The sequence below is a fragment of the Anser cygnoides genome, chromosome 20 (genome assembly GCF_040182565.1).
Source record: "Anser cygnoides isolate HZ-2024a breed goose chromosome 20, Taihu_goose_T2T_genome, whole genome shotgun sequence".
Lineage (NCBI taxonomy): Eukaryota > Metazoa > Chordata > Aves > Anseriformes > Anatidae > Anser > Anser cygnoides.
In genome coordinates this window covers 5,794,814-5,818,747 of record NC_089892.1, presented here as the reverse complement: position 1 = coordinate 5,818,747, position 23,934 = coordinate 5,794,814, and the positions used below count along the sequence as shown (strand labels likewise).

Sequence of the window (23,934 nt, the reverse complement as noted above, 5' to 3'; positions counted from 1 at the left end):
TTACTTTCTTTTTTTTAAGTCCATTTCAAAAACTTCAAATTAAAAAAAAAAAAGACTGATGAGCCCTGCACAAGCTCAGTTAAGTCCCATATGGCACTATGTAGTGCTAGCAGAATACGACAGAGTTCAGATACACAGGTTCTCAGACCTACAATAAAGCTACATGCAAACGTAGCAGTCTTCAGGCAAATTAATAATGCAAAACAAACAAAAAACAAACATGAAGTACAAACTACCGGTGCAAGAGCCTTCAAGAGAGCAGAGAGGAGCAGAAAATGCGAAAGCACTTCAGCATTTGTTGGCTCAGCCACTGCCGGCGAGAGACCACGTCCCACACAGAACTTGTCAGCTCTCGGCAGTGAAATCCTCAGCTAACAACAACTAAACAAACATCTGTGTTGATCCACGTCAGGCATTTAAAACAGTACTGGACACTGACCTTTGGCTTCGAGCAGCACAAATAAGGAGGACTAAGAGCACCAGGGAAGACAAACCGACGAGAAGGGGAGAACATCTCTTTTTGGTTGACATTGAAGTGGTGCTGTGGCTTTACCGGCTGCTTTACGTGGGTAATGGAAGGATTACATTAGTATATCCGGTTCGCACTGATAAAACCATTTATGATCACATTTTTCCTTCTGATTTCCTCTTCATCCACACTTCGTTTCACTTTAACCTCTAAGTATTAAGTTCTTCCTGACCTTCCACCTTAAACAGACATATTTCCACCTGAAATATACGGTAAGCAGCCCAGAAAAATCCAATCTGCTCTCTCCACCTCCATTTCCTCTTAATCTCCCTCCCTTAACTCATTTTCCATAAAGACCAAAAAGGTTTTTATTCTTTTCTCTCTTCTGATTCTCCTCAGAACTTGATCTAGACAAAAAAAAAAATACAAACAAAATTCTGTGCTGCATTTTTAGACAACTGAGTGCGCCTCAAACTTGTAGGGAAAAAATCCCACAAATCAAGAGTGGAAACAGATTATGGTTTACGTTGAAATATCCTATGTTGCTAGATAAATTCACCTCTAATTGTCCAATATTAACATTAGGAATTAAGCAGTCTGCCTTTCAGCCTTGAGACGCTTTCAATTTTCAGCACTTTGCTGAAGCTGGAAAGCAAGGTAAATTGCAATGCTTGTGGCAGGTTTAATTTGGCGTTTAAAATAATCTTGCCCCAGCAGGGCCCTGTGCAAAGGGTGGCAACGGAGCATCCCTCTAATTGCTCCTGAGACCAACCACACACATCCCCACCCCAAAAAACACCTTCCACAAACTCAAGAGTGACCCCTCCTGCCAATTAAGCAGAAATGCTGTCTCACGTGCAGGTTTCGGCCATCCCCTAACAGAGATTTGACTGAAGACGTACAAGAGGTACTTCAGAAAAAGCCACCGAGCCTACAGCCCAGGGGCCAGCACAAGGAAAATCGTGGTCCCGCTGAGCCGGGCCAGGTCCAGGAGCACAACAAGACCATCAGGGTGCACAGGGAGCAGGTTAAGCTGTGCCATCTGCCAACCAGACCCACCTGCAGGAAAGCTGTGCGGGTACGTCCCCCACCCACCGCCACGCGGAGCTCGTCGCTGTACCAGCAGAGCTTTCAACTGGCTTTTAGAGAAGTGATTCACAGCACCAGAGCACCGCAGCAGGGAACAGGGACCATGAGCCAGCCCCAGGGCCAAACAAGACCTGGCAAGGTCTGCAAGCAGCGAGGGGAGGGAGAGCGGCTCGCAGAGAGGCAGCCCTGGGTGTCAGACGGGCAACAAGACACCTCCGCCTGCTTGGCCGCTCACTGGAGCGCAGCCCGACCCTTCGCATCGTGACCCACTTTGACACCTCTTACGGGGGCCCCTGGAGAACCTGACACACGGGTCACAGGAGGCAGCCTCCCTGCACGAGTACAGCCGCTGCCGTGGCTGCCAGGTGCCCGTGCTGAACAGCAGAGCGCTGAGCTGCCAGCACGAAGCTGGGGGCGCTCCCTGGGCCAAGCCATGCAGCCACGGGCAGCGCTGCCTCATCCAAGCACAGATGCCTGTCCTGGTTCCCAGGGCTGCTACAGACTGACTTTCCCACCAGAGTCCACAGAGGACAACCCCAAAGCCTGCATTGCTGCCGTCCCAGTATCAAACTAAAGCCTTCTGCTCTCCCTGGCCCGACGTATCCTGCAAAGGATGTGGTAACGCAGAGCTTGTGGTGCTGCTCTAGCAGTAGGGCAAGTAACAGGAAGGAAGGTGCGAGAGGATGTGCCATCGGAGAGAGGATGTGGTCACTGCTGCAGCTTGCAGAAGGTGCTGCCAGAGGGGAGACAGCAGAGAGCAGTGATTAATTCTGGGGAGCGGGGCAGGAGGACGTGAACGGCTGAACCGGGGTGGGACAGACCCGATGAGCAACAGGCGACTCAAACAGCAACTGACTCAAGGATACCGGGCAGACTGGGACAGTAAGGCTGTCCTTTTGCATGCAAGTGAAGAACAGGAAGTCTGACTTTCTTAGAATTGAGATTTTTGAGGTGAAATTATGTAGGTTACGTGCCCTGGCTGGCACGTGAGGATGACCATAAGTCCATCCAGCGTTATCTGCCATTATCCAGGCAGCGTTTCATTTTTATTCAAATGATTACCTAAAAAGGCTGCACCGAGGCATTACAGACTCGACACAAGTCATCTGCTGCTGCCAGTGGGAAGATGTTTCAAAGTTGCATACAGCTCTTAAAAGAGGAACTGTGCATCTCAGAGGTGTCAAAATGTCCCATTCTTGAAAAATGAACGTTACACTTTTCTTCGAATACCGAAAAGGTAAGGCTCAAAAAGCACCGTTTGCCATGTCCAAGGATACTTTTCATAGATGACCACGCTGCAGCAGCAACTCATTTCCCTCAAATAAGTTTATACATTTTGAGGTTTGAGGCACCGCACGAGCTTGCCACAATGAGAACCATCTGTCACAAGCAGACTGCTCAGCAGTGAACACTTCTTTTTCGAGCACACAGTTCTGCTTATAAAACACATACAAGAAATCCCAGAATGGGACAGAGTTTTGTTTCAAAATATAGCATAATGTGCAAATTACAACCCAGGATATAAGAAAGCTCTTAAAGATCAAAATAATAAGACCTCAACTAATGCCAGAAGTAAGGTCAGAAATACCAGCGTTTTAGTGGAGGACTGCATTTCAACCCTTTTTCTATACATGTTCAGTCACTTAAACTGAAGACAAACGTGCACACGCCGCTTCTCCTTTTGGTGGTACTGGTGCAATTCATCTGATTTATGCGGACTTAATCCCAATAGACACGGGGGCAAACAGCAGAACTGGGACCTTAAAATCCAGATAAATTTCTTCAGACTCATTAGCTAAGCAAAGCCTAAGCAGAGGCTGGTAACTACTAAAATCTTCTGGGGCCCAGAGAAATGCTGCATCTCTATCATTAGCATTAATGATGCCCATGAAACTCATTTAAAAAACAATGAACCAAAACAAACAATGCTAACCTCTTCCTTCTGCTCATCCTGGGGGAAGAGGAATGGGACAAGGATTCAGTTTTGCTGACAGTATCCAGAGCTGCAGACTGAAAGCTGCAATGGCCCACAGGGATTTGTCGTTCTGGTGCGTGCGCTATAAACAAGAGCTTTGAAAATGAGCAGACTCCGGCGTGTATCGCCCTGCCGCCCGGACGGCATAAATCAGGAGGCGCAGCACAGCTCCACATCGGAGCTGCCTCCCTCCGGAGTTGCAGCGTGGTAACAATGCTAAATACTTGTTGTTGTTGTTCCAGTAAGATCTTTCAGTTGACAATGTCGCAACTTCTCACTGTTCCGCAGCACCATCCCACTTCCCTGATTTAATACACAGCCATTCTTTTATTCTGAAGTTATTTCAACAAAAGCAGTTTTAAAACTAACTCCCAGTAAATCTGCTGGTGCCTGCCTATGCCTCTGGATTAACTGTTGACTGATTTTCATCCTCTTTTTTTTCCACTGCGAATCTCTTCCTTAATAATACCAGCTGTTAAAACAAAGATCAACAAGATCTCTTGCCCACACAGTTTCCCCTTTGGGCAATTGTGTACTGATTATTAAGAGCGAACCATGCAGTGTTCCTGCTCATCACACGGGTAGCTACAATAGAAAAATAAACAAGTGTGCCGATACACTTTAAAAAAAGACACACACACACAAAGACAATTTTGCCCTCTTACACAAAATCCTACAGAGTTACAATATTAGAATCTTAACCACAAGAACAGTACTTCAAATTGTAGTAGTCTCTGGTAACATTCTGGGGAAACAAACCAGCTTCTTTGTAAACCAACAGCACGCAGGATGCATCACATAATATCCAAGCAGCTCTGCGCATCCTCAAAGCACATGATTTGGTTATCAAACCTTTTCTGTTATAATCCCTGGTGTAAGCACAGAGCTGGACTTCAGGATCGGGATCAATCCCCTTCTGTTCATTGTCTTTGAAACAGCTATATTTGGGTGGTGGTCTTTTATTTTTTTTATATAACCACTTAAAAAAAACAAACAGTGACCACGTTAAACTTAAGAGCCCTGGATCTCTTTGTCTAAAGGTGGCCCATATGGGCTACATTAATAAGAAAGTAATGCCTGGTATTCTCAACAGCAAAACCCCTGATCTTCTAATCTCCATGAAATAAATCACCTGTCAGGTGCAGAATTTAGAACTGAGCATGGCTTAGGTCTCTTTTCCATACGGTTGCTAACCCTAAAGATTTTTTATTTTATTTTTTCCCCCCAAATAGAAGAGCCCTTACTCCTCTTTGCCACCACCTCTGGCTGCGAAGCACTCTGAGGGGCGACTACCAAGCTCCACTGCAGGCCTGGGCCTTCTGGGATGTTTATGCTGAAGTTTGGAAAAGAAGGATGTTGTAAAAGTTGCTGTAATTTTGTTCAGAAGGAGGCTGCTGCCTACAGTCATTAAATGTTTTCTACATGTTTTCTTCTGTTTCAGTTGGAACAATGGAGATATCTACAGTCAGAAAGCCCCCCTTAAGTGTGACCGCAGCCCTGCCCTGAAGTTCAAATTAAAAGTGAAAAATCTCTTAAGCTAACCGTTCCCTCCTCTCTTTTCCAAATTAAATGGAACTAACAGCTGATAAAGACTGAAGTACTCCTTTGCAGATGGGGGTTCAAAAAGCGTTTAGTATCTGAAATACCAGGCCATTACAAATACAGCCCTAGATTTTTCAAGGACCACTTCTAACTCAGGACGAAATAATATTACTGCTTAGCCTTAAGCATTTCTACCTACCATTGCATTCCATTTATAACCCAGAAATTAGATCTGGCGCTTCTGCTCTGATTCAAGAAATAGCTTGTTTCCAAAACAGGAGACATATACATCTAAATCAGATGTATATGGGAGTCAGGAAATCTAACACAATGAAGAGAATGACACTTTCCCTTTTTGTAAGGAAGGGATTCTGAGTTCACAGCAATTTAAATGCCTGCAGAAACAGGCATAAGGCCACCTTAAATTTTATACACAAAGTCGATCACTTCAAAATTTCTTAACAAACTGTCCAAAAACGCATTTCATATTTCGGTATTATCCACTCCCACACTCCACGGACTACAGTCAAGCAACACTGGAAAATAATAGATGAATTCTGGAAATAGACCAGAAATAGAAAGTAAACGAGTTAAAGAGAAGGCTGTTTTCTTTGAATGCACCCATTGGGGTTTGCCACACCGTTTTTTAAATGAGCAAGAGCCAACACCTTCTACAGCTATGAAAACAGCAACCAAGCCATTTAGCTAACATCCTGATAAATATCTTCCTATCACCTATTAGGTTTCTCATCCCAACTTTTTAGATGATAAACTCTTCAGCAAAGGGACTAACCCCTGCTGGGTCTGGAGACACTGTGGAACTGCAGAGTGAGGCCTTTTGTCTTTATTTGGACACCGACATTGTTCCAGACTGAGCCCACCTGCACAAAATACCCAAACCTCCAGCTGGACCTCGAGGTGCCCCTTCTCCCCTGCAGAAGATGTGATCACCCATGCAGTCGGAGACCCATCCGTGTTGACCCTCTGACAACTTCAGTGACAGCATATTTTCCTTTGGAGGGAGAGACTGCGTACTCATTCATTCTCACATGCTCAGTTCAATTCTTTTTCTACAAAGCTTGTCCTCAGGTACTGTAGTACAACTCACATTAATTATAATTTGAGCTCATTTTAAGTCAAAGATTAAATCTGAAGAAAAGTAATCACATTTCCCTTCGCCAAATAATCACAGTATGAAGCCTCTCTGAAACCACCCAGCCCTCCCCAATAGAAGCCTCTCTCAGTTCAGCAATAAGATCCCAGCAAAACTAAATGAATGCACCAAAGTAGGTGGAATAAAGAAGGGGAAATACTGTGCAAAATGCTGACCCACCAAAAGCACACAAAGCATTTGTTCAGTGGTGAAAACAAATAATTGAATCAGAGGCAAATTACCAAACAAACATCAATTAAATTACATGCTATGATACAAAAGAAGGTTCTCCCACGCACATCTTGCCTTTGCAGAATCAATAGCACAGCACGCATGCAGCCAAGCTACAACCTCCTGTGGATTGTGGCTGAGCCATCGGAGCTACTCGGTCAAGGATGCTTGAGATTCTCCGAGAGGCAGAAGTCAATTACAAGCATCTAAAGAGGTAAAAGCAACTCCATGGCACCAAAGAAACATTCATCCAAGCAGTACAGAGATCACGTCACCGAGCTTTGTAAAATAGGAAGAAATAAATGTTTCCCACCCTACAAGCTTGACGTTCACGGAACACACAAAACTAGAGTTTTGTAACCCCATCATCTTCCCCATCCATGTACGAGAAGCGCCTGCTGATCTGCTCAGAGCATTTGAAACCAGCGGTAGCAGCAGCAAGGACCCTGCCAGTCTTGCGGCGGCCCCATGCTAGCGCTGCCTGCACACGAGGTGCTGTACACATGGTGCCGACACCAGGCTCGGCGACAAAGCAGCGGCAAGCAGGGAACCACAGCACAGCCGGTGTGACCAGGTGGTTTGCTGCCTGTCCCACAAAGCATCTCTAATAAGGCCACGCTGTGAGCCCTGATGGAAAATGTTCAAGCTCAGTCTGCTAGCTAAAAGGTAAACTGAAGTTACAGGCGCTAGGAAGTAAGCAGGGCAGCAGTACTGACCGAACAAACCTAGCCTGGCAAAGGGGGGCAATTCAGCTTGCTTGATCTTAGGTCCTTGGGTTCAGACAGAAGCGTGGGTATTTTATAACGTGCTATACTGTGAAAGCGACACCAGGGTATAGGTGTCAAGCTTTCAGAATGCTTGAATAAGAATGCATCATCACACCCCTAAAGATTCTTCACCAATGTAATTTCGATTATCTATTAATCTAGTTTTTAAGGCATAGACAAGAAATAAAAACACTACCCAAATTAAAACATTTAGAACAGCAGTGCAACGGAGCTTGGATGAAAAGCCACACGTCTGTCACACCAGTTCCCCTACCCCATCTTCCGGGGCTGCGTGTTTGCCTAAATCTATTATCACTGTAATATGTATCAGCAATAAATGTTTTGATTTGATTCAATTCTTCAACACGCAGCTGTGACAGCTTTATATCCCGTTCTGAACAGTCAATTGCTACGACCTCATGTTCGTCAGACAGAAGTACTGCTGCAGCAGGTAACAAAATTACGTTTCACCCGTCTAGGTAACTCTCACTGAAATGTTTGTGTTAAATGGATGCTTTGATAGAGATGGAAAACCTTCAAAGTAGAATTCTTTTAAAAAGTCTAAAACTTTCTGAAGCTTTAAAAATCTGTTCACATCCTTCCTGTCCAAAAAGTGCCAGACAGAATAATGTTTTTGAGGGAGAAGGGGGTATTGGCATACTACACATACCAGTTCTACTCTGGCATTTAAGCCTCAGCCTGCAAGCCTAAAATGGCACCATGGGAAGTACCCATAAAAATATCAGGTTGACTCATTAAAACCACATTATTTTAGTTTACCTAAACATAAAGACAACCACTTTGTCGACATAAATCATAAATCCTAAGACTGTCTATTGAGATTAAATGCTTATTAAAATGTGCAATAATGTATCCATGGGCATTATATAAAAGCATTAATGAGCCTCATATAATAATGAGCTATACAATAAAACCTAGAGCACAATGAAACTCCAAAATCACTAATACTACAAGGAACAGGTTCTTACTAACTTTGCTAAGCACAACATTTTTCAAATACATATCTCGAAATTCTTTATAAAGCTGGTAAGGCTACAGCAAGTAGACAAGAATTTAAAACTCTCTTTTAAGGAGTTTAGAACCAACAAAGCTCCTGGTATTTTAGTGACACTGCAGACTCTTGTAACACTGAAGGCATTTACAAGTGCTAGCAAATTAACATGCTGCACCAACTCATTTGGTGAACAATCTCATTCAGATCTTAAGCTGCTTGTCCTGTGTTCTGAATGTGTTAGCAGGCTGAAAAAATCTGAGGCGCCAAAGATATTTTCTGAAAGGGTGCTACAGTTTTTCAAGCATAAAGCAGCTTGCTGTACTTTGGACTGATTACTGGGACAGCGATAAAAAGCATTCCTTCCTGAAGACAAACGAAAACAAAGACCACCACATGAATAGTGACGTTATTAGTTACAGGACTAACACAAACTAGGGTTCAGTGTTATTAAAATTTTCATAATAAAAGTAATGGGAGAGCTGCTGGTCCAGTTCTGAGCCAGCAGTATAGCACACTATATTCTACAGGAGCATTTCTTAGTGAATTACTTTCCTAAGACTCACAAAAAAGCATGCTATGCACAGAGCACATGTAGTGAAATCTTGTGAATACAAGTACACCACCACACGATGCTGGTTTCCGCTCTTCTCATGTTCTTGGAAGAGCGAGTAGAGGACTATCACAACAAAAAAATAAACAGAGGGGATGCTTACATTATAACGTGATAGCTGTGTTGTGTCCTACCATAGCGATAACAAACTAAGAAGCATCAGAAAGGACGGCAAGCACAGTGCTGCTCTTCCTACCACTGCTGTGGGAGGAAATGAACAACTCTTTGCTCTGGTTCCAAAGTAATGGATTCCCCAACTCTGAAGTCCATCTGGCACAAACAGCACCCATAAGTTGTATACAAATCTCTTAAAGTTCGCTCCCCCATACGCCCGCCATTCAAAATAAGCAGCTGATAACACAGCAATGACGCCAAATTCCGGCAGTTCGTGCATAAAAATACTGCAGACAGCTCAAGAGTAGGCTGGCGTCTTGCAAGAGAACCAGAAATATAGGCCAGCTCATAGCTACGCTCTGCCAGCAGCAGCAGAAACAACGTGATGTGCAGAATACCACGTCAGTCGCTTGGGTCGCTCTCTCCTCAAGCAAGAGGAAAATTGCAGCCCACTTCCAATGCGACTTCTGCGCACTTGGTTCTACAGCACGCTGGAAGGCGGCGACCAGCTCACCCCAGCAGCTGCACGGGAGACAGAAGCCACCTTTGGAACGGCCAAGTGGGTACTCACCATGCAACAGCCTGCAAAGAGGGATAAATGCTTCTTACAGCCCGTTATTTTTGAACAGGGTCATTTAGGCATCTTTCAATTACTTCTTTAAGGAGTAATTAATGCCATAAGTGAAAACATTCTGCCCTCTCTACATCACCCCTACACAACTTGACAAGTCTAGATGAGGAGGCTTAAGCAGATGCCATTAAATATTGATGTTATTTTTTTTTCATGCCTATTTATTTGAAGGGTATTAATTACAGTATTGGAAAAAATCATTCTTTGAAATGCAGCTAAGACACATGCAGACTTTTTAGAGCATTCAGTGAACACAGCCGTTCTAGCAAAGTGAATCCATTTTAGGAATCTATTAGCATATTCTATTGATTTTCAATATAAAAAGATACAAAGTAAATAACCTATTTTTAATGTGTGACTTAGTACAACAACTATTTACTAATTTACAATATGGTAACACATGAACTTTCATAACAAATACAGGTGCAAGAAAATTTTTTCCCCAAGTCAGGAGAGTCACAAGGTTGGAAAGGTTTGAGCTCTGCGTACCAGTTCTATGTCCTTAAGTGACACGTGCTGCTTCCTTCCCATCTTCTACATCTTTAATTCATGTCACACAATCTGCAAGATAGGGCCCACTAAAAGTGCTGCATGTCTGTGATTTCTTGTTCGCGAAGAATTAAGAGTTGTTAGAAGTATGCAACAGAACAAAAGCCTCTGCAGTTCCTGCATCAAGTCTCCCCAGAATGATCCTACAGGACACAGAGGCAAGTTGCTACTGGCAAGTCTCTTTCCAGTGCTCTGGAGTCTTACACTCAAAGTCAATTATTTCTATTTCTGCGACAGTTGATATATTCCATCAATCCGTAAGAGGCCTTCCTTCATCAAACATGACACTTTCTGACTCAGAACTCAAGTCTGCAAGGTTATCACACCATGCTTTTGTTGACACTTCTGGAAACATACATTGCAAATTCTAAAGTACATGGTGACTTGAGCTAATCTTAAGAGTAATGCAAGAGGAGAGACACAGAAAAAGAGTATATTTTGGTATAAGTAATCTACTCCTTGAAATAAAGGCATATGGGGAGACAACAGAAGATAATGGGATAGTAACAGAACAACCGGTACTGCTGCAGAACATCAGAAAAGAGAAATTTTACTTTACCAGAGCTCAAGACTGAAATGTAACACTGCATCTGCGTGTAAAAGTAGAAAAGAGTTGTAGTGAGGATAGTAAAAACACAAATGCTTTAGAAAAACATGCCTGAAATGAGACCTAAGGTTCTGAACACTGCTCTGCCTTGCAAAGACATTGATGCAAACAGCGACAGATGTTCAGAGAGCAGAGTCAGCATTACTAAACTAAGCATGATGATCTAAATTTCTTATTAACCTCAAAAAAAAGCAAAGAACGATAAAGCAAACAGACACAACGGGTACATAAACAAAAAGATCAGACCTTTAGCTCTTATCTACACTAAAGTAATTGAAATTACTCACGAGTAAGGGATGAAGAATAAGGTTCAGTCTCTTATGTGACTTAGTTTATCAACGGCTGAAAATATAAGCCATTTCTAAAGAAACAGATATGCTAATAAAGACAATCTGAATAATGCTCTACACAAGTGCAAGCATAATGCAAAATGAAGCTTATCATAAAGGCTTCATATTAGAGTGACAGTAGTAGCAAAGTAAAAATAAATCCCATGAGTTTATCCTCTCCCTGAAATTAAAAGGCTGTAACTTAAGCAAAAATAATAAGATTCACTAGAGATAAACTCCCCAAAGGTATGTATACTGTTCATGTCTTTGCTTTCTTGCCACCCTTAACACTTCTATTCAATTGTACTTTTCTGTCTGGCCTGAAGAAAATCACACGCCTTATCAATTTTAAAAACAGTTGTTTGAAAACACGTATCTTAACGTAGTTTAATATTTATACAACAGTAGTTAACATTATCTTGGGACAGGAAGATCAGAAAAATATTATTTTTTTTTTTCTTAATGTGAAGACAAAATGTAGAATAAACATCTTTCAAATCTGGACTTAAACACAAAGATCAGTTACTTACTGCATTTTAAGAACAGTTTTTAAATTGATTGCTTAGTTGAAGTGGAATCCTTAGGTAAACCAAACCACCTATCTTAGAAAAAAGACAAATCTAACCTCGATACAGAGGTGTTCTGTGATAGGAGGTCTAACTGTCCTGCAATAACCTGTATCACCTCCCACTGTTAAAAACAAATACGTGCCTGCCTTCCTCCTCTTCCCCTTTCACCCACTACATTTTGTTGCCACTTTGCTGGATTGAAAAGCACACAAGCACAGAAGAAACGCCCCCGTTCAAAGAAGCACAACAGGAACCTCCTGCCCAACCTTTGCCACACGTGGATTAGACCTACTGATCTCCACACAGCAACTGGAGCTGCTGGGCACAGCTCCCTGAACGTCCCATGACTCCCCAACTATTTTATAACACAGCGACAGACCATTTGAATCATCTAAAAATATGAGAGAGGATATTGACTTGAATCTACTAGACGTTTTATCCGCCAAGCAGGGGAAGAAAGCTTGGCCTCTGAACCAGGGGAAGAGGGAGGGGAAGAGAAAGACAAATGCATACTTACCTATTGCACAGAGGACAAGGGGAAGAACGGGAATTTCTCACAATTTGCCAAGAACATCCCCTCCCTCAACAAGGACAGTGAGGTCATTCAGACAGCACCTTCCACTTAACAGAGTTCGGAAGCCAGAGCTTTGGTCCAAAGGTTCAGTTGAAACTCTTAGTGCCCTTAGCCAAGAAACAGGAAGTGAGGAGCTCATTTTTCCACAAATCCTGAAGTTTAAACCCATTTCCCAAATACTGGAGTTTTGGCTGATAAATACAAACGGGTGGGCCATGAACCAGTAGAACCAGGGAAGTTTACGTGACTGTAGGATACCTTGGCAGAGCATCTCTGAAGCCCAAGCTCAATGGAAGACAAGAAGAGAGCATCCACCAGCTTCCATGAGGGACTTTACCCATATCTTCACAGGCACGATTAACAAAGAGTCTCTCTAAAATAGTCCAACTTTTATGAAGTCCTCAGGTCTTTTGGATGTATTTCTTCTTTTATGGAAAGGACCTCAATATCCTGTAAGATGGGAAGCTACTGCTTACCTGGTTTGGAGTGCAGACTGCAGTAAAATGAGACAAAGTGGCCAAGAAAAGAGGAAGACAGAAGCAGTGTCATATGCTCTACTCCCCCTCCCCCCCTTTTTTTTTTGGATTACTCATGTATACAAATGACATTCATAATTATTAGTATGTGTATTCAGCAAGGTTACTCACACATTACAGTTAATTCTTGCTTATGAGCACTTAATATACAGAACAAAACTCAGTCATACAATTCCATTCCTCATCCAAGTTAATGATAGGATTTCCAGAAAAGCTGAATGCAACCATGACATTTTTACCCTCAAGAGACTCGTGTAATTGTAGACTCTGTAAATACACACAAGTAAACACAATCTTGAAATGCTGCAACATTAAAATGTAATACAATATGCAAAGGTACCCACATTTTCTCTGTAGTGACTTGTAAAAAAGAAAGGTGTATTCCCTGGCTTTCAGATGCTTAATTCTACTAATTTAATATGTGACCATACCTATTTTTGGAATGACTATGGAACACAAACACAAAGGAGAGAAAACAAATTATTAATGCAATGCCATGAATAGAGCTATGTAGTTCATGTTTTTTTTTTTTTTTTTTTCCTTTTCTTCCCCAAGAGAATCTGAGCATTAAGCACTGTACCACACAAAGAAAGTGTATTAGTCGTCTTCTTTAAGGGTGATTTGTGCCTGCAGCTTTTTTTCTTTTTGTTTGGGGCTCATTTTCTGATTATTTTCAAAATTCTCCTCATCCCAGAAAGCCTCTCGAAGTGCATTAGGGCTTACACATTAGTCCCAGACTGTTTAATTTAGCCCTAATACCTTGAGGAAGCTTCAGGAAGGATTGTTGCTATTCTGATTACGGAATCAATCTCACCCCCTGCTGCAAAGGTTGAATGAATGCCTTGCCCCCAGAGGGACATCAGCATTGCTCCACTGGCCAGCAGCTTCCAAACATTGCATACTCGGATGTATTATGAAGACAGAAAAACACACTTAATTCTTTCATTCTAATTTTAAAATACAGTTCTGAATTTCCACTATTTTGACACTTAAATGAAAAAAAAAAAGACTCTTCAAGAAGCATGGATTCTAGCTTTTTACCACCCCATCAGTGTTCCCGATTTTTTTGTTCCCAGAGATTAACCCACAAGGAAACCACAAAAGATAACTGTACCAAGGCAACAACACATTCAACACTCAAGTCAATGTAAACATTTATACTTATATGCCTGAAAACCATACATATTGAAGAAAGTTTTCTGACCCTGCATGAGTGGAGTGCGCAACTTTGTCCCGTTGTTAATAGCTGCAACTATTAAGTGTTTCAAATCAACTGCTAATAACCAAGAGAAATATTTATATTTGTATTGTTTAGCCCAGAAAATGTTTTTCTTAGCCAGAACAATTCAACACACTCCCACAAGCAATATTGTCAGTATTACACAGCAACTTTCTAGTCAAGACTAAGTATTTTCAAAGAGCAGCACCAAGAGTGCAGATGCAGTCTCCAAAGATCCCTAAATTAGGTGCATGTGTTTCCCAACAGCACATCTCTTGCAAAAGTCATCTGCTTCCAACAATTATAGCTTCCCTATTTCTAGATAGTTTCATGCCAATCATACTGGAGCTCTGGAAAAGGAGCTTTCAGCAATTTTATACATAATACTGGTATTAAGACGACAGATGAGAATCAGAGCAAAAGCCACAACGGGAAAACAGCCCCCAGTCACGCAGAAGAGGAGGTGCAGAAGCACTCAGAGCTCGTATCATGCTGCACCAGGAATGGATGCGTGCTTCCAGGCTGCTTTGTTGGCCTACTTCACTGCACCTCAGAAGACTGTACACAGCCACAGAAACATTATTTTGCCTTTAAATAGCTAGGATTGAACCCTATCCCCCCCATTCCAAAAATAAGGCTGTAAATCCCCAGGGCACTGATTTAAATAGGAACCGAGTCACACATATCATGTGATACGCATTCACATTACCTAAAGGATAGATAGGCTGGTGCATCTGCCCAGCTTGCAGTTTGGGTTTTCAGGTAAAAATCACACAAGGGTGATCTTTAAGCACGCCTCGATGACTGGGGGTGGGCCATCCTCGAGGAGGATCCCATGCAGCCTTTGGGATCATCTTGACGACAGTGGCTTTGAGAAAAGCAGCACTGAAATTACTAACCCACACTTGCACTTCTGAAACACTCAGGGGTTGTGCACACCACAAGCCGAGGTACGGCTTTGCTACACAGTCTTTCAGCTTTTACTCGTTAAGAACATACACCAGAAAGCAACCTCTGCGCAACACAGATGTTTCACACTTCAGAGCTGTAAGGAAACACAGGCTCTCGACCAGCACACCCAAATCCTTCCTCTTGCCCTTCTGTCTACACTTCTCCTGTGACAACATGAGCAAAAGCATCTCAGACACTCAGACAGGAGAGGTGAAGAGACATTTATGTAGTGCTCTATCACAGCTCCCTCTCTTTGTCCATCGCCGGCTTTCCTTTCACTACAGCAGAATCTTACTTACACATTCTTAATGAATGCCACTCCTATACGCTCCACATTTGAGAGATCAACAGCCCTCATGAGGGCAGGAAATATTTCCCTTCCTCATTTAACTTCTGAGAAAACACACTTTCATTCACTCACTGCTACGTGCCAATTTTTTTTCTTTTTGCAAATACAGAATAAATGACTTAAAGCAGTTTGTTAGTTTTTTGCTTTAAGAGAAAACATGATGCAGAGTGAAAAACATTGTCTATATGTATTTTAAAGCGATTTGCTAGACGGTTCCTCAGACCTTTCTGCACAGAATGAGTGCAGAAAATGAAAAAATGAGTGCAGGGTGAAAAAACAGCGTGCGTGCTTCTGGATAAAGCTCTCACTTGGGGATGCAGTCAAATATTCTCTCACAGTGAGTAAAGATGCAAAACGCAACCACAGAAGTCAGTGTGCATACATTTAAACCAGTAAGTCAACTCTACTTAAATATTACATGGAAAAAGCCACACAAAAATTGCAACGCTACGAAGCCAAACATGCAAAAGACAGCTGCTAGGTCCCTTCACTGCTTGTCTTTCCTACGTCTCATCTAATCTTCATCCTTTGCCCCACACTTCTTCCTTTCCATTACTCTTTCTCCTGATCCCATCACATTCTTGGCTTGCGACTGCTAATGTACTGCTCTGTAATTGTGTGCATGATCTTACCTCACTCTCCCAGCCCTACCAACCCTACTGTCCTCACATGCTCCTTAGATAAGTTGTCTCCCTGTTCCTGGTTCCCAGGCCTTCTGGTTTAAACACCCTATCTCCTCCTGCTGTTCGTTTGCCCAGTTAGCCCCGGTTGTCTCAACCTCCCAGGTTGGCAATCAGAACCTCACACACTGCCAATTCTAATCGTCTCTCCTCCAGTGACCCCATTCCCACCACCCCTGGCACATCACTGCAATGCCAGGAACGGTTCCCAGGCAAACAGCTCCACGCTTCTGCACCCAGTTCCTACACCGAGCTCTCCTCCCCCTTCCCCACCCCACTGCAGGCTCAAGCCCGTTGCTTCCTCTCTGCCCACAACATCTCCTCCCCTGCAGGCGAAGGTGGCAGAAGAACCACTGCCATTTTGCTCAGCCCCCGTATTGCTCCCTCGCTGCCCACCACCTAGGGCACGTGAGCAGCCGACAGACCTTCGCTGTGGCTCGGCACAGCCTTGGACCCTCCTTGTAACCACACAAAGTCCTCCGAGGCCAAAGCACCTCGCTCCCACTACGACTGCCGAAGCCTTCAGCACTGCTATCTCCACTGAGTACTCACGGAGTGAAATTTTTCCAAAGACTTGCAAGCTTGCCTAATTTGGGCAGATTTTCTCAAGACCAGCAGAAGGCATATCCCTGTTCAAGAGCTATTGTTTGCCAAACTTCAAATCCTTCCTCCAGTGAACGCGAGCACTGCAGCTTTCCAAAACCAAAGAGGCATTGCATTTAGCATGTGCAAGGCACTGGTCCTGGTAACAAATGAATAACCCTGACTAATATAAATAAAAAAAACTGTGAGGTAGGCACATAGAAAATGACACTCTGAGCATGCCAAGTTGGAAACAATGTTAAGCCGCAGAACATAGAAGATCCTAGCAGAAAGTGTTAAACCACCTGCATGAGAAGAGCCACCGGCTCAGTCTAGAACACAGGCTAAGGGAGAAAACCGTGCAATGCAGCCAATAAGCAATTTCCCAGAGTTAACAGAAGCTGAGCAAAGTCTCCAAGAATCCAGTTGGTTAAAAAAATATTCGCAATATCTCTGCAAGACAAATATTCTCCTGTCACATAGATAATACTCCTTTATCTGCATATCCACAGACCGAGTGCAATGCAAGTAAAACTTTTGAACTACAAAATGAGTAATTGGTGAGAAGAATTGTACCTGCTGTTCACAGGACAGTAAGTGTAAACTCTGCAAACTTCTCTGTCCTTCGGACACAGAGCTACCAGCAGCAACCGCCTCACCAAAAGGGTAGAATTCAAGGATTTCATTTGTTCTTTTTACATCTTTTTTAAGTACCAAGCAGAAACACTTGACAAATACTGAACAAGAGACAGCCAAGTGACACATATTTGAGATAAGAAGCCTACGTTATTTCCCCTACAACAACAACAACCCACTATGGCTTTCTTTATGATTATGGGCCATGGGGATGCCTAGGTAGCTCACTGGGGACCGCCCTTCTAAACTAGACATGAATTCCTGGGAGACTCCAGTTCAGAAGTTTCATTCCTTTACTTGGATTTTGAAGGTGGCTGGGGGATTGCTGCTGTTCTTTTGGTTGTATTTCCAATTACATCGAGTCTTCCCCACATAAATAAAGGACAGCATTGCAATGGGACTCTTTCTCTGCAAGCTTTACAACACACACAGCTACTGCAGTAATCAGCAAGGAACCCTGAATAATCAGCGCTTCAATTCCTGCACTTTGCACTGCTCTATACTGCAGGTAATCTAGAAACCTCATCTAGACTTTTTTCCCCCGTTTTTAGATGCAAGGAGAAACATTTCACCAAGGCTATCCAGACAACAGAGGCAAAGCAATCATGTAAAAATTCCAAAGGGATCCAAATCACCCCCATCACATCTGCTTGAGAAGATGAAAACTGTCACATCCTGTACATAGATATGTGTACATAAAACACATACAAGATGGAAAAAAGTAGTGGATTTTAGAGCCAAAACTATTGCTTGCAAAGGAGAACTAAGACTTCAATATGTCAACAGACAACAGTGTTTTTCCTCTCGCCAATGTAACTAGCTCATTGTTTAAACAAAGTGTGAAAAAGAAAAGTGGAATTTCTAGGCGTGGAAGGAAGAGGAGATGTTTCATCTGAAAAACATAAGATTATGTTGAAGGGGGAAGTTATTTTAAAATATTTATATGAATGCTAAGCAAAATCAACAGAGCATTGGATTTTGGTGGCTGGATTAGATTCAATGCATAACCAATGTCAGAAGCACTATTTCAAACAGGATGAAAATGAGTTTCCAAAAATTCATTAGCAGGTTACCTTTCCAGCAATCAACAACAAAGGCACTCATGTAAAGCGCATTATTAAGTTACAGTCCAGCAGCGGCTCCTGCTCTTCATGTGGAGCATGGCTTTTGAAATTCTGCTTTAGCAGAATGTTTCACAACATGAGTAACACTAATGAGCTGCAAGGAGTCCAGAAAAACATTGTCTCATGTTTGACTGCTTTCCCACATGGTTCAAGAAAGCGGGGGATCTCGGGCAGCCACAATACAGATGGGACCATTCTGTGACTGGGAGGGAAAAAAAGAGATATTCTACAGTCTTGACTCATGCTGAAAGCTCGTAAATCCCCCGATAGTTAACGAATAGGTAGAAAATACAAGAATAGGCCAGTGACAGAATTATAGAAGTCCTTTCTTAAAGCAAAGCAGAATTGTAAATGAAATTACTCAGACACACATTCAAGACCTAGCGACCTCTTTAGAAACCAGAACGGAATCTTTCTACTCAGCATGCCTGGAAGCACCACGGGCTGCGTGCAGAAGCCCTGCAGCACAACCCGCTTCGCTTAGACTTCTGAGAGCAGTCGGAGAGTTCCCCCCAACAAATCTTCTTACCCAACTACTTTTAAGATAAGGAAAAGGACTACAGTAGCATTAATTTTAAAGTACACATACTTACAGGCTGCAGGAGCCTGAAATACCATCCTGCGCTAGGCAAATGCACAGAGGTGTGTATTGCAGAATTAAGATACTCTCTAATGACTCAACATCTCTATAAACAATTTCTTACTCAGTAATCTACATATACAGACTGACCACTTAAAACAGACAGTGATCCACCATGAAATAAGAGGGAGATATTCGTGTCAGACATTTTTGCTACTTCACAGTTGTCCAAATAACTATGCAGAATACTGAGCTAATGAGAAGCGTACTCTGCTTTGAAGTGCCCATCTCCAGCATTCTGTACACAGCTTTTACAAAGAGCCTTGGAATCAACAAGCCGAAGTTATAAATATGATGCATTTACTCCTGACCTCAATTTTTTGGTGGTTGTGTGGTTTTCTTTTCCTCCTCCTTTTTTTCTTCATCAGACTCTCACTATTTACTTTTAAGGTACCTTACTCTTGGTCACTCTGCCTTACATATTTTTGTAGGTCAAATTCCACCAGCCTCTTCGAAATATAAGAAAGTTTTAATGTTATCAAATGAAAACCAAATTTCTACTAAAATGCAAAGGGAAAGGGGGCAGGGGCACAGTTCTGCCTCTAGGAGTTGTCTGAATGACGTCAAATAAGTTGTAACAACTCACAACCAATTTACAACAAAACTCACTTTTCATAAAAGCACTTGCCATCACAAAATTCTATCTTGCAAGCAAACCATCCAACCACCTTTGAAGGTTAGACCCGTTACCTTACATTAAGGAATCTCTAATTATGAATTCGGAGAGAGTTAACTACAAGTAGCCTTGCTTGCTAAACCACTAATCTGTGCCCTTGTCCCATCAGAGATCAGCAGCTTTTCCTTTCACAGAGATTGAGGGTTAACACCCCAAACCAAGAGCAATTGGGTGTGAGGGACCATGAGGGCACAAAGATTTTTATTTTATGCACTCAACTTTCACTGGTGCATACAGTGAAACAAGATTTGGCAAATAAAATTAATAATCCAGCACATCAAACCCAGATCCAGCTCTGCAGATCCTCTTACAAGGGAGCACGCCGACAAGAACAGAGCCTTCATTTAAGATCACATTTGACTACAGCGCCCAGGAAACAGCACTTGGTAATGGCATCAAGGTCAAAGCCACCTAGGTTCTCCAGACAGAATCAGAATGTGACTCACCACTAAATGCAGCACCTATACATTATAAATACTATTAAAGAACAATACTATGTTCAAGAAAGTTGAAGAAATTCAAGACTACAGCTGTTTAAACACAAATTCTGCTGATGAATTAGATATGCGGGTACTGAAGGAGGAAACTATTTATCAGTTACAGGTAGGAAGCAGGCCTTAAGTTCTCAGATGTGCACCTACATTTCACTGTCTGACTACAAGGAATAATTAGCAGAACATGGTCTACATGAATCCACTTGTCTTCATTCTGTGAATTAAGAAATTACTATTACTGTAAAAAATCATTTTCTAAACCATAAAAACATTAGAGACAATTCACATTTATAAGCAGAATGAACTTTATACAACTAAAGTAACTACCCACGAGACGTATTTATTTCATACTGAAGCACACTGAACACTGCAAACAAAAGGCCCAGTCCCCAAAGTATCAGTCATGTGAGGAGTTGGCCAACAGAGCCCCTTGCGTAAAGGCAGCAAATTAAGTCCTTTGCAAATAGACTACTCACCTTCTCGCAGGTTGAAAGGACATTGACAGCTGTTAGCAGACACCCAGCCACACAAAGGTCAACGAAAACTTGGATTAAAACACATTCTCACCACTTAATCTTTTCTTTTTTTGAACTTTACACTGGGGGGGAGGGTGGAATCAAACCCAAAGTGTCTGCACCTCTGAAACACTTGGAGCAAAAAGATGAATCTTCCCACATTTAATCCCTTTGCTGGCTGCACTTGCCATGCTGTGAGACAGTGTTTGGAAACACCAGAGGTTTTTCTGGACCGCTTAACCACAAATTTACACGTAGCTCCCCCAAACTACACACTGTACCAAAACTTATCATCAAGAGAGTTCATTCCCTTCAATATACCAAGTGCGCAGCCACAGCCTTTCCCACTCAAAAGACAAGGACCAAAGGGCTGAGGTCGGTTTTAGCGCAGTTTGCTGTGTAATTCCTACCGCTTGCTTCCAGGGCTCCATCCCACAGAAGAGGCAGCTGGTGGGAAGTCACTGAGAACACAGCAGCATTTCACTAGCTGAGGCAGAGCAGCTGGATGCGACACACGGGTAACCATGTTGTTCCTCATTACCCAAGAGAGGGGAAGGGTGAGAGACCTCGGTATGCTTTACAGCCTATCTCCCCCAAAGCCTAGTTAACCAAGTCACAAGTTGGGTCTGTATGCTGGTACACAATCTTTAATTACCACTTAATGCTAGCGTAAGTGTTTAGAAAACAGTGTAAATGTGAAAGACCAAACACGAAGCAAGTTCTATGATCTCCTACCTGCCAGCCCTAACAGCTAGTCTTGAACCAGAGTGGAAAACAAAACGTTTTGGCCCTGTGACGACGTTGCCCTTCACCCACCACTTCCCCCTGGCTCCTGCTCTTTGGGGTACAGACAGACTTATTCTGTAGTGAGAGCACGGCGCAGCCGCTGCCACCCCGCAGGGCTCCCCGCACACGGGGACCAACGTCAGTTACATGAGACCTTCAGGTTTTGCTCCGTCACACCGGATTGCTTGGAGGCCCCAGCTGATCTCATTATCCCGAGTGTTTAACCTCACACTGGATGCAGACGATGCCCTGGTACCTTTAAGAGTTCTGCTGGCTTTGGGTCCCCGTATGCTCACAGGGCCAATCCTAAAATGAAGGCAAGCAGCTTTTTTCCCCCCAGGAACGCACAGAAATCCTACCAAATCCATGCACATTAACGTGCTATGTGCTCTAAAGAGCAACCTTGATTTTGCTTCTCCTTTGTTACATTAAAGGGGCAAACGACGAACACGTGCCCACTCTGGTAGGTCTGCACATCTGAGATAAAAACTGCAAGTCAGGCCTGACCAAACACCACTGATCTTCCAGCAGATTTTCAGTTTCTAAACTACAATTGGAAACACTTCTTACCTCCTCTCAGCTTCCAGTCCATCAAATGGTTGCAGCAAACCATATCCCAGTCACACCCTAAAGCAGGCATTTGACATTTACAACACCTGTTTGTATGCCCATTCCCTGACTACCTAAAACAAATACTAAGTTTTAAGGTAAACAGAAATTTAATTTTGTTTGAAAACCACCAGGCTCAACAAAGGCCGTGGCATACACTGAATACTGGTTGGTTGTGAGGTTCCTTTCCCAGCGAAAGGGGAATATGGAGAGGGAGATCAGTGTTTTGGCCTAGATACCCAGAACACTGGAAACTGATGAGTTTTCAAAGCCCTGCGCGATTTAAAACACAGCAAGTCCTGCCAACCTGGTACCTAGAATCATTTAATCTTGTTGCTCAATTCTTTTCCTCAGTAACCTGCTACACTTCTCAAAGCACATCGAAGACATGGAAAATAACACTTTGATGCTACCAAAGACAGAATTTCACCAACAAAATTTTAGGGAAAAGAAGCTGTTACAAAGATATGCCTGCATACACACCTGCAAAGATTACCATGAACAGAAAGGACTATTTATAAGCACTTCTCTGCTTGTTCACGTACAGAAACCTCTCGGTATCGCTTGCACTCTTAAGAATGCAAGAATAGCTACTAAATCCATCTTGAAAACTCAACATTTATTTTTTCTGTGTCAAAATTGTTATACCAGCTCATTACTGTAATTCCATTCAAACTATTTAATCTCCCCCAAAGCATCCAAGATGCAGAAGGCAACTGCAGATTTTCCCATCAACATGTCCATGCAGCAGAGCTGCTTAAATACTGATGAATCAAAGTAGCATCATTCCAGCATTTCATCGGTACACATCGCCTCTTACTTTGGAATATACAAGCATACCACAGCCACCCCTCAGCAAGCATTTTCCCCTTAATTTATTACCTAGATCTACCCAGATCTAGCTGTATCATGACCACAATGTCACGGCAAGATGAGATGCTCACTGAACAGAGCTGTAACGCATCCCAGAAGGATGGCATTCAGCATGTATAAAGGAACCATTTCTACACGGAGATGGTTTAAAAGCTTTGATGTGCTTACATCTGAACTTACACTGATTGCCAGGCACAAGGAGACGAATACAGGAGTGAAACCCTGCAGCGCCTCGCAATCCAGATGACGCCCCACGACTTATTTCTGACTCCCCACTCCAAACGCCACTGCCGTGCCCCCCAAGAAGCCCACCCCACGAAGCAGGGAGCCCCCAGTGCCCGGAGGGCTGCTCGCACGCCTGCTGCCCACCGCCACGGCCCTCGCGAACAGGTTTTGCTCCCAGCTCCCCCATCACGCTGCCAAACATGGCTGCATCGCCTCCTCTTTGTGGCTGGCTCTGCCTTTCCCCTTCGCCTTCTCAAACTTCTCCTACCTGCCTCCCCTCGTTTTCTCAGAGGGGGGCCCGCTGAAGATCCCCACCGGCCTTCTACTCGCCTTTAACAGCTCCGCTTTTCCCAGCAGGGGCTCGGCATAAACCAGAGGCGTTACACTTCCCACTTTAAAGCCTCACTTCGACCAAAGAGCCTCTGAGCCCCAGCCCCAGCCGTGCCTGCTCACATCCCTCGGGGCAGCCCCTGTAGCCCCCACAGCCCCCTCAGCCCCCCACAGCCCTCTCCCCAAGAAAAGCCCCTCAGCTACAACCCCCTCCCAAGCTCCCCTCTCACCATAGCCCCCACACAAACCCCTACCTGAAATCCCCCTACCCTAACGCTACATTTTGGTGAGGGCTGCTGTCGGTTTTTTATTTATTTTTCCACACAGTCTTCACCCCACACGGCAGCCGAACGAAACCGCCGCACCCCCGGCAGGATCTCCCCACACGAGAAAAGTTTCCACGAAGGGGGACGAGCGGGCAGGGCGAGCCCTTCACCCTAACCCCCTTCATCCCCTTACCCTAATCCCTTTCACCCCTCGCCCCC

At 43.4% G+C, this 23,934-nt stretch overlaps 1 protein-coding gene across 2 annotated transcripts in view; it reads right to left on the bottom strand.

Moving 5' to 3' along the window:
• FNBP1 (formin binding protein 1) overlaps positions 1-23,934 on the bottom strand; it is a 97,570-nt gene that overhangs the window by 73,311 nt on the left and 325 nt on the right. Inside the window, exon 1 of one of the 2 annotated variants that reach the window (XM_048056897.2) lies at positions 440-742. The exons of the other annotated variant lie outside the window; for it this stretch is intronic. Coding sequence (XP_047912854.1) covers positions 440-514 — 75 coding nt within the window. The 5' untranslated portion in view covers positions 515-742. Of the gene's footprint in view, positions 1-439; positions 743-23,934 lie in introns of those variants that run through there. 2 annotated transcript variants of the gene reach the window in all.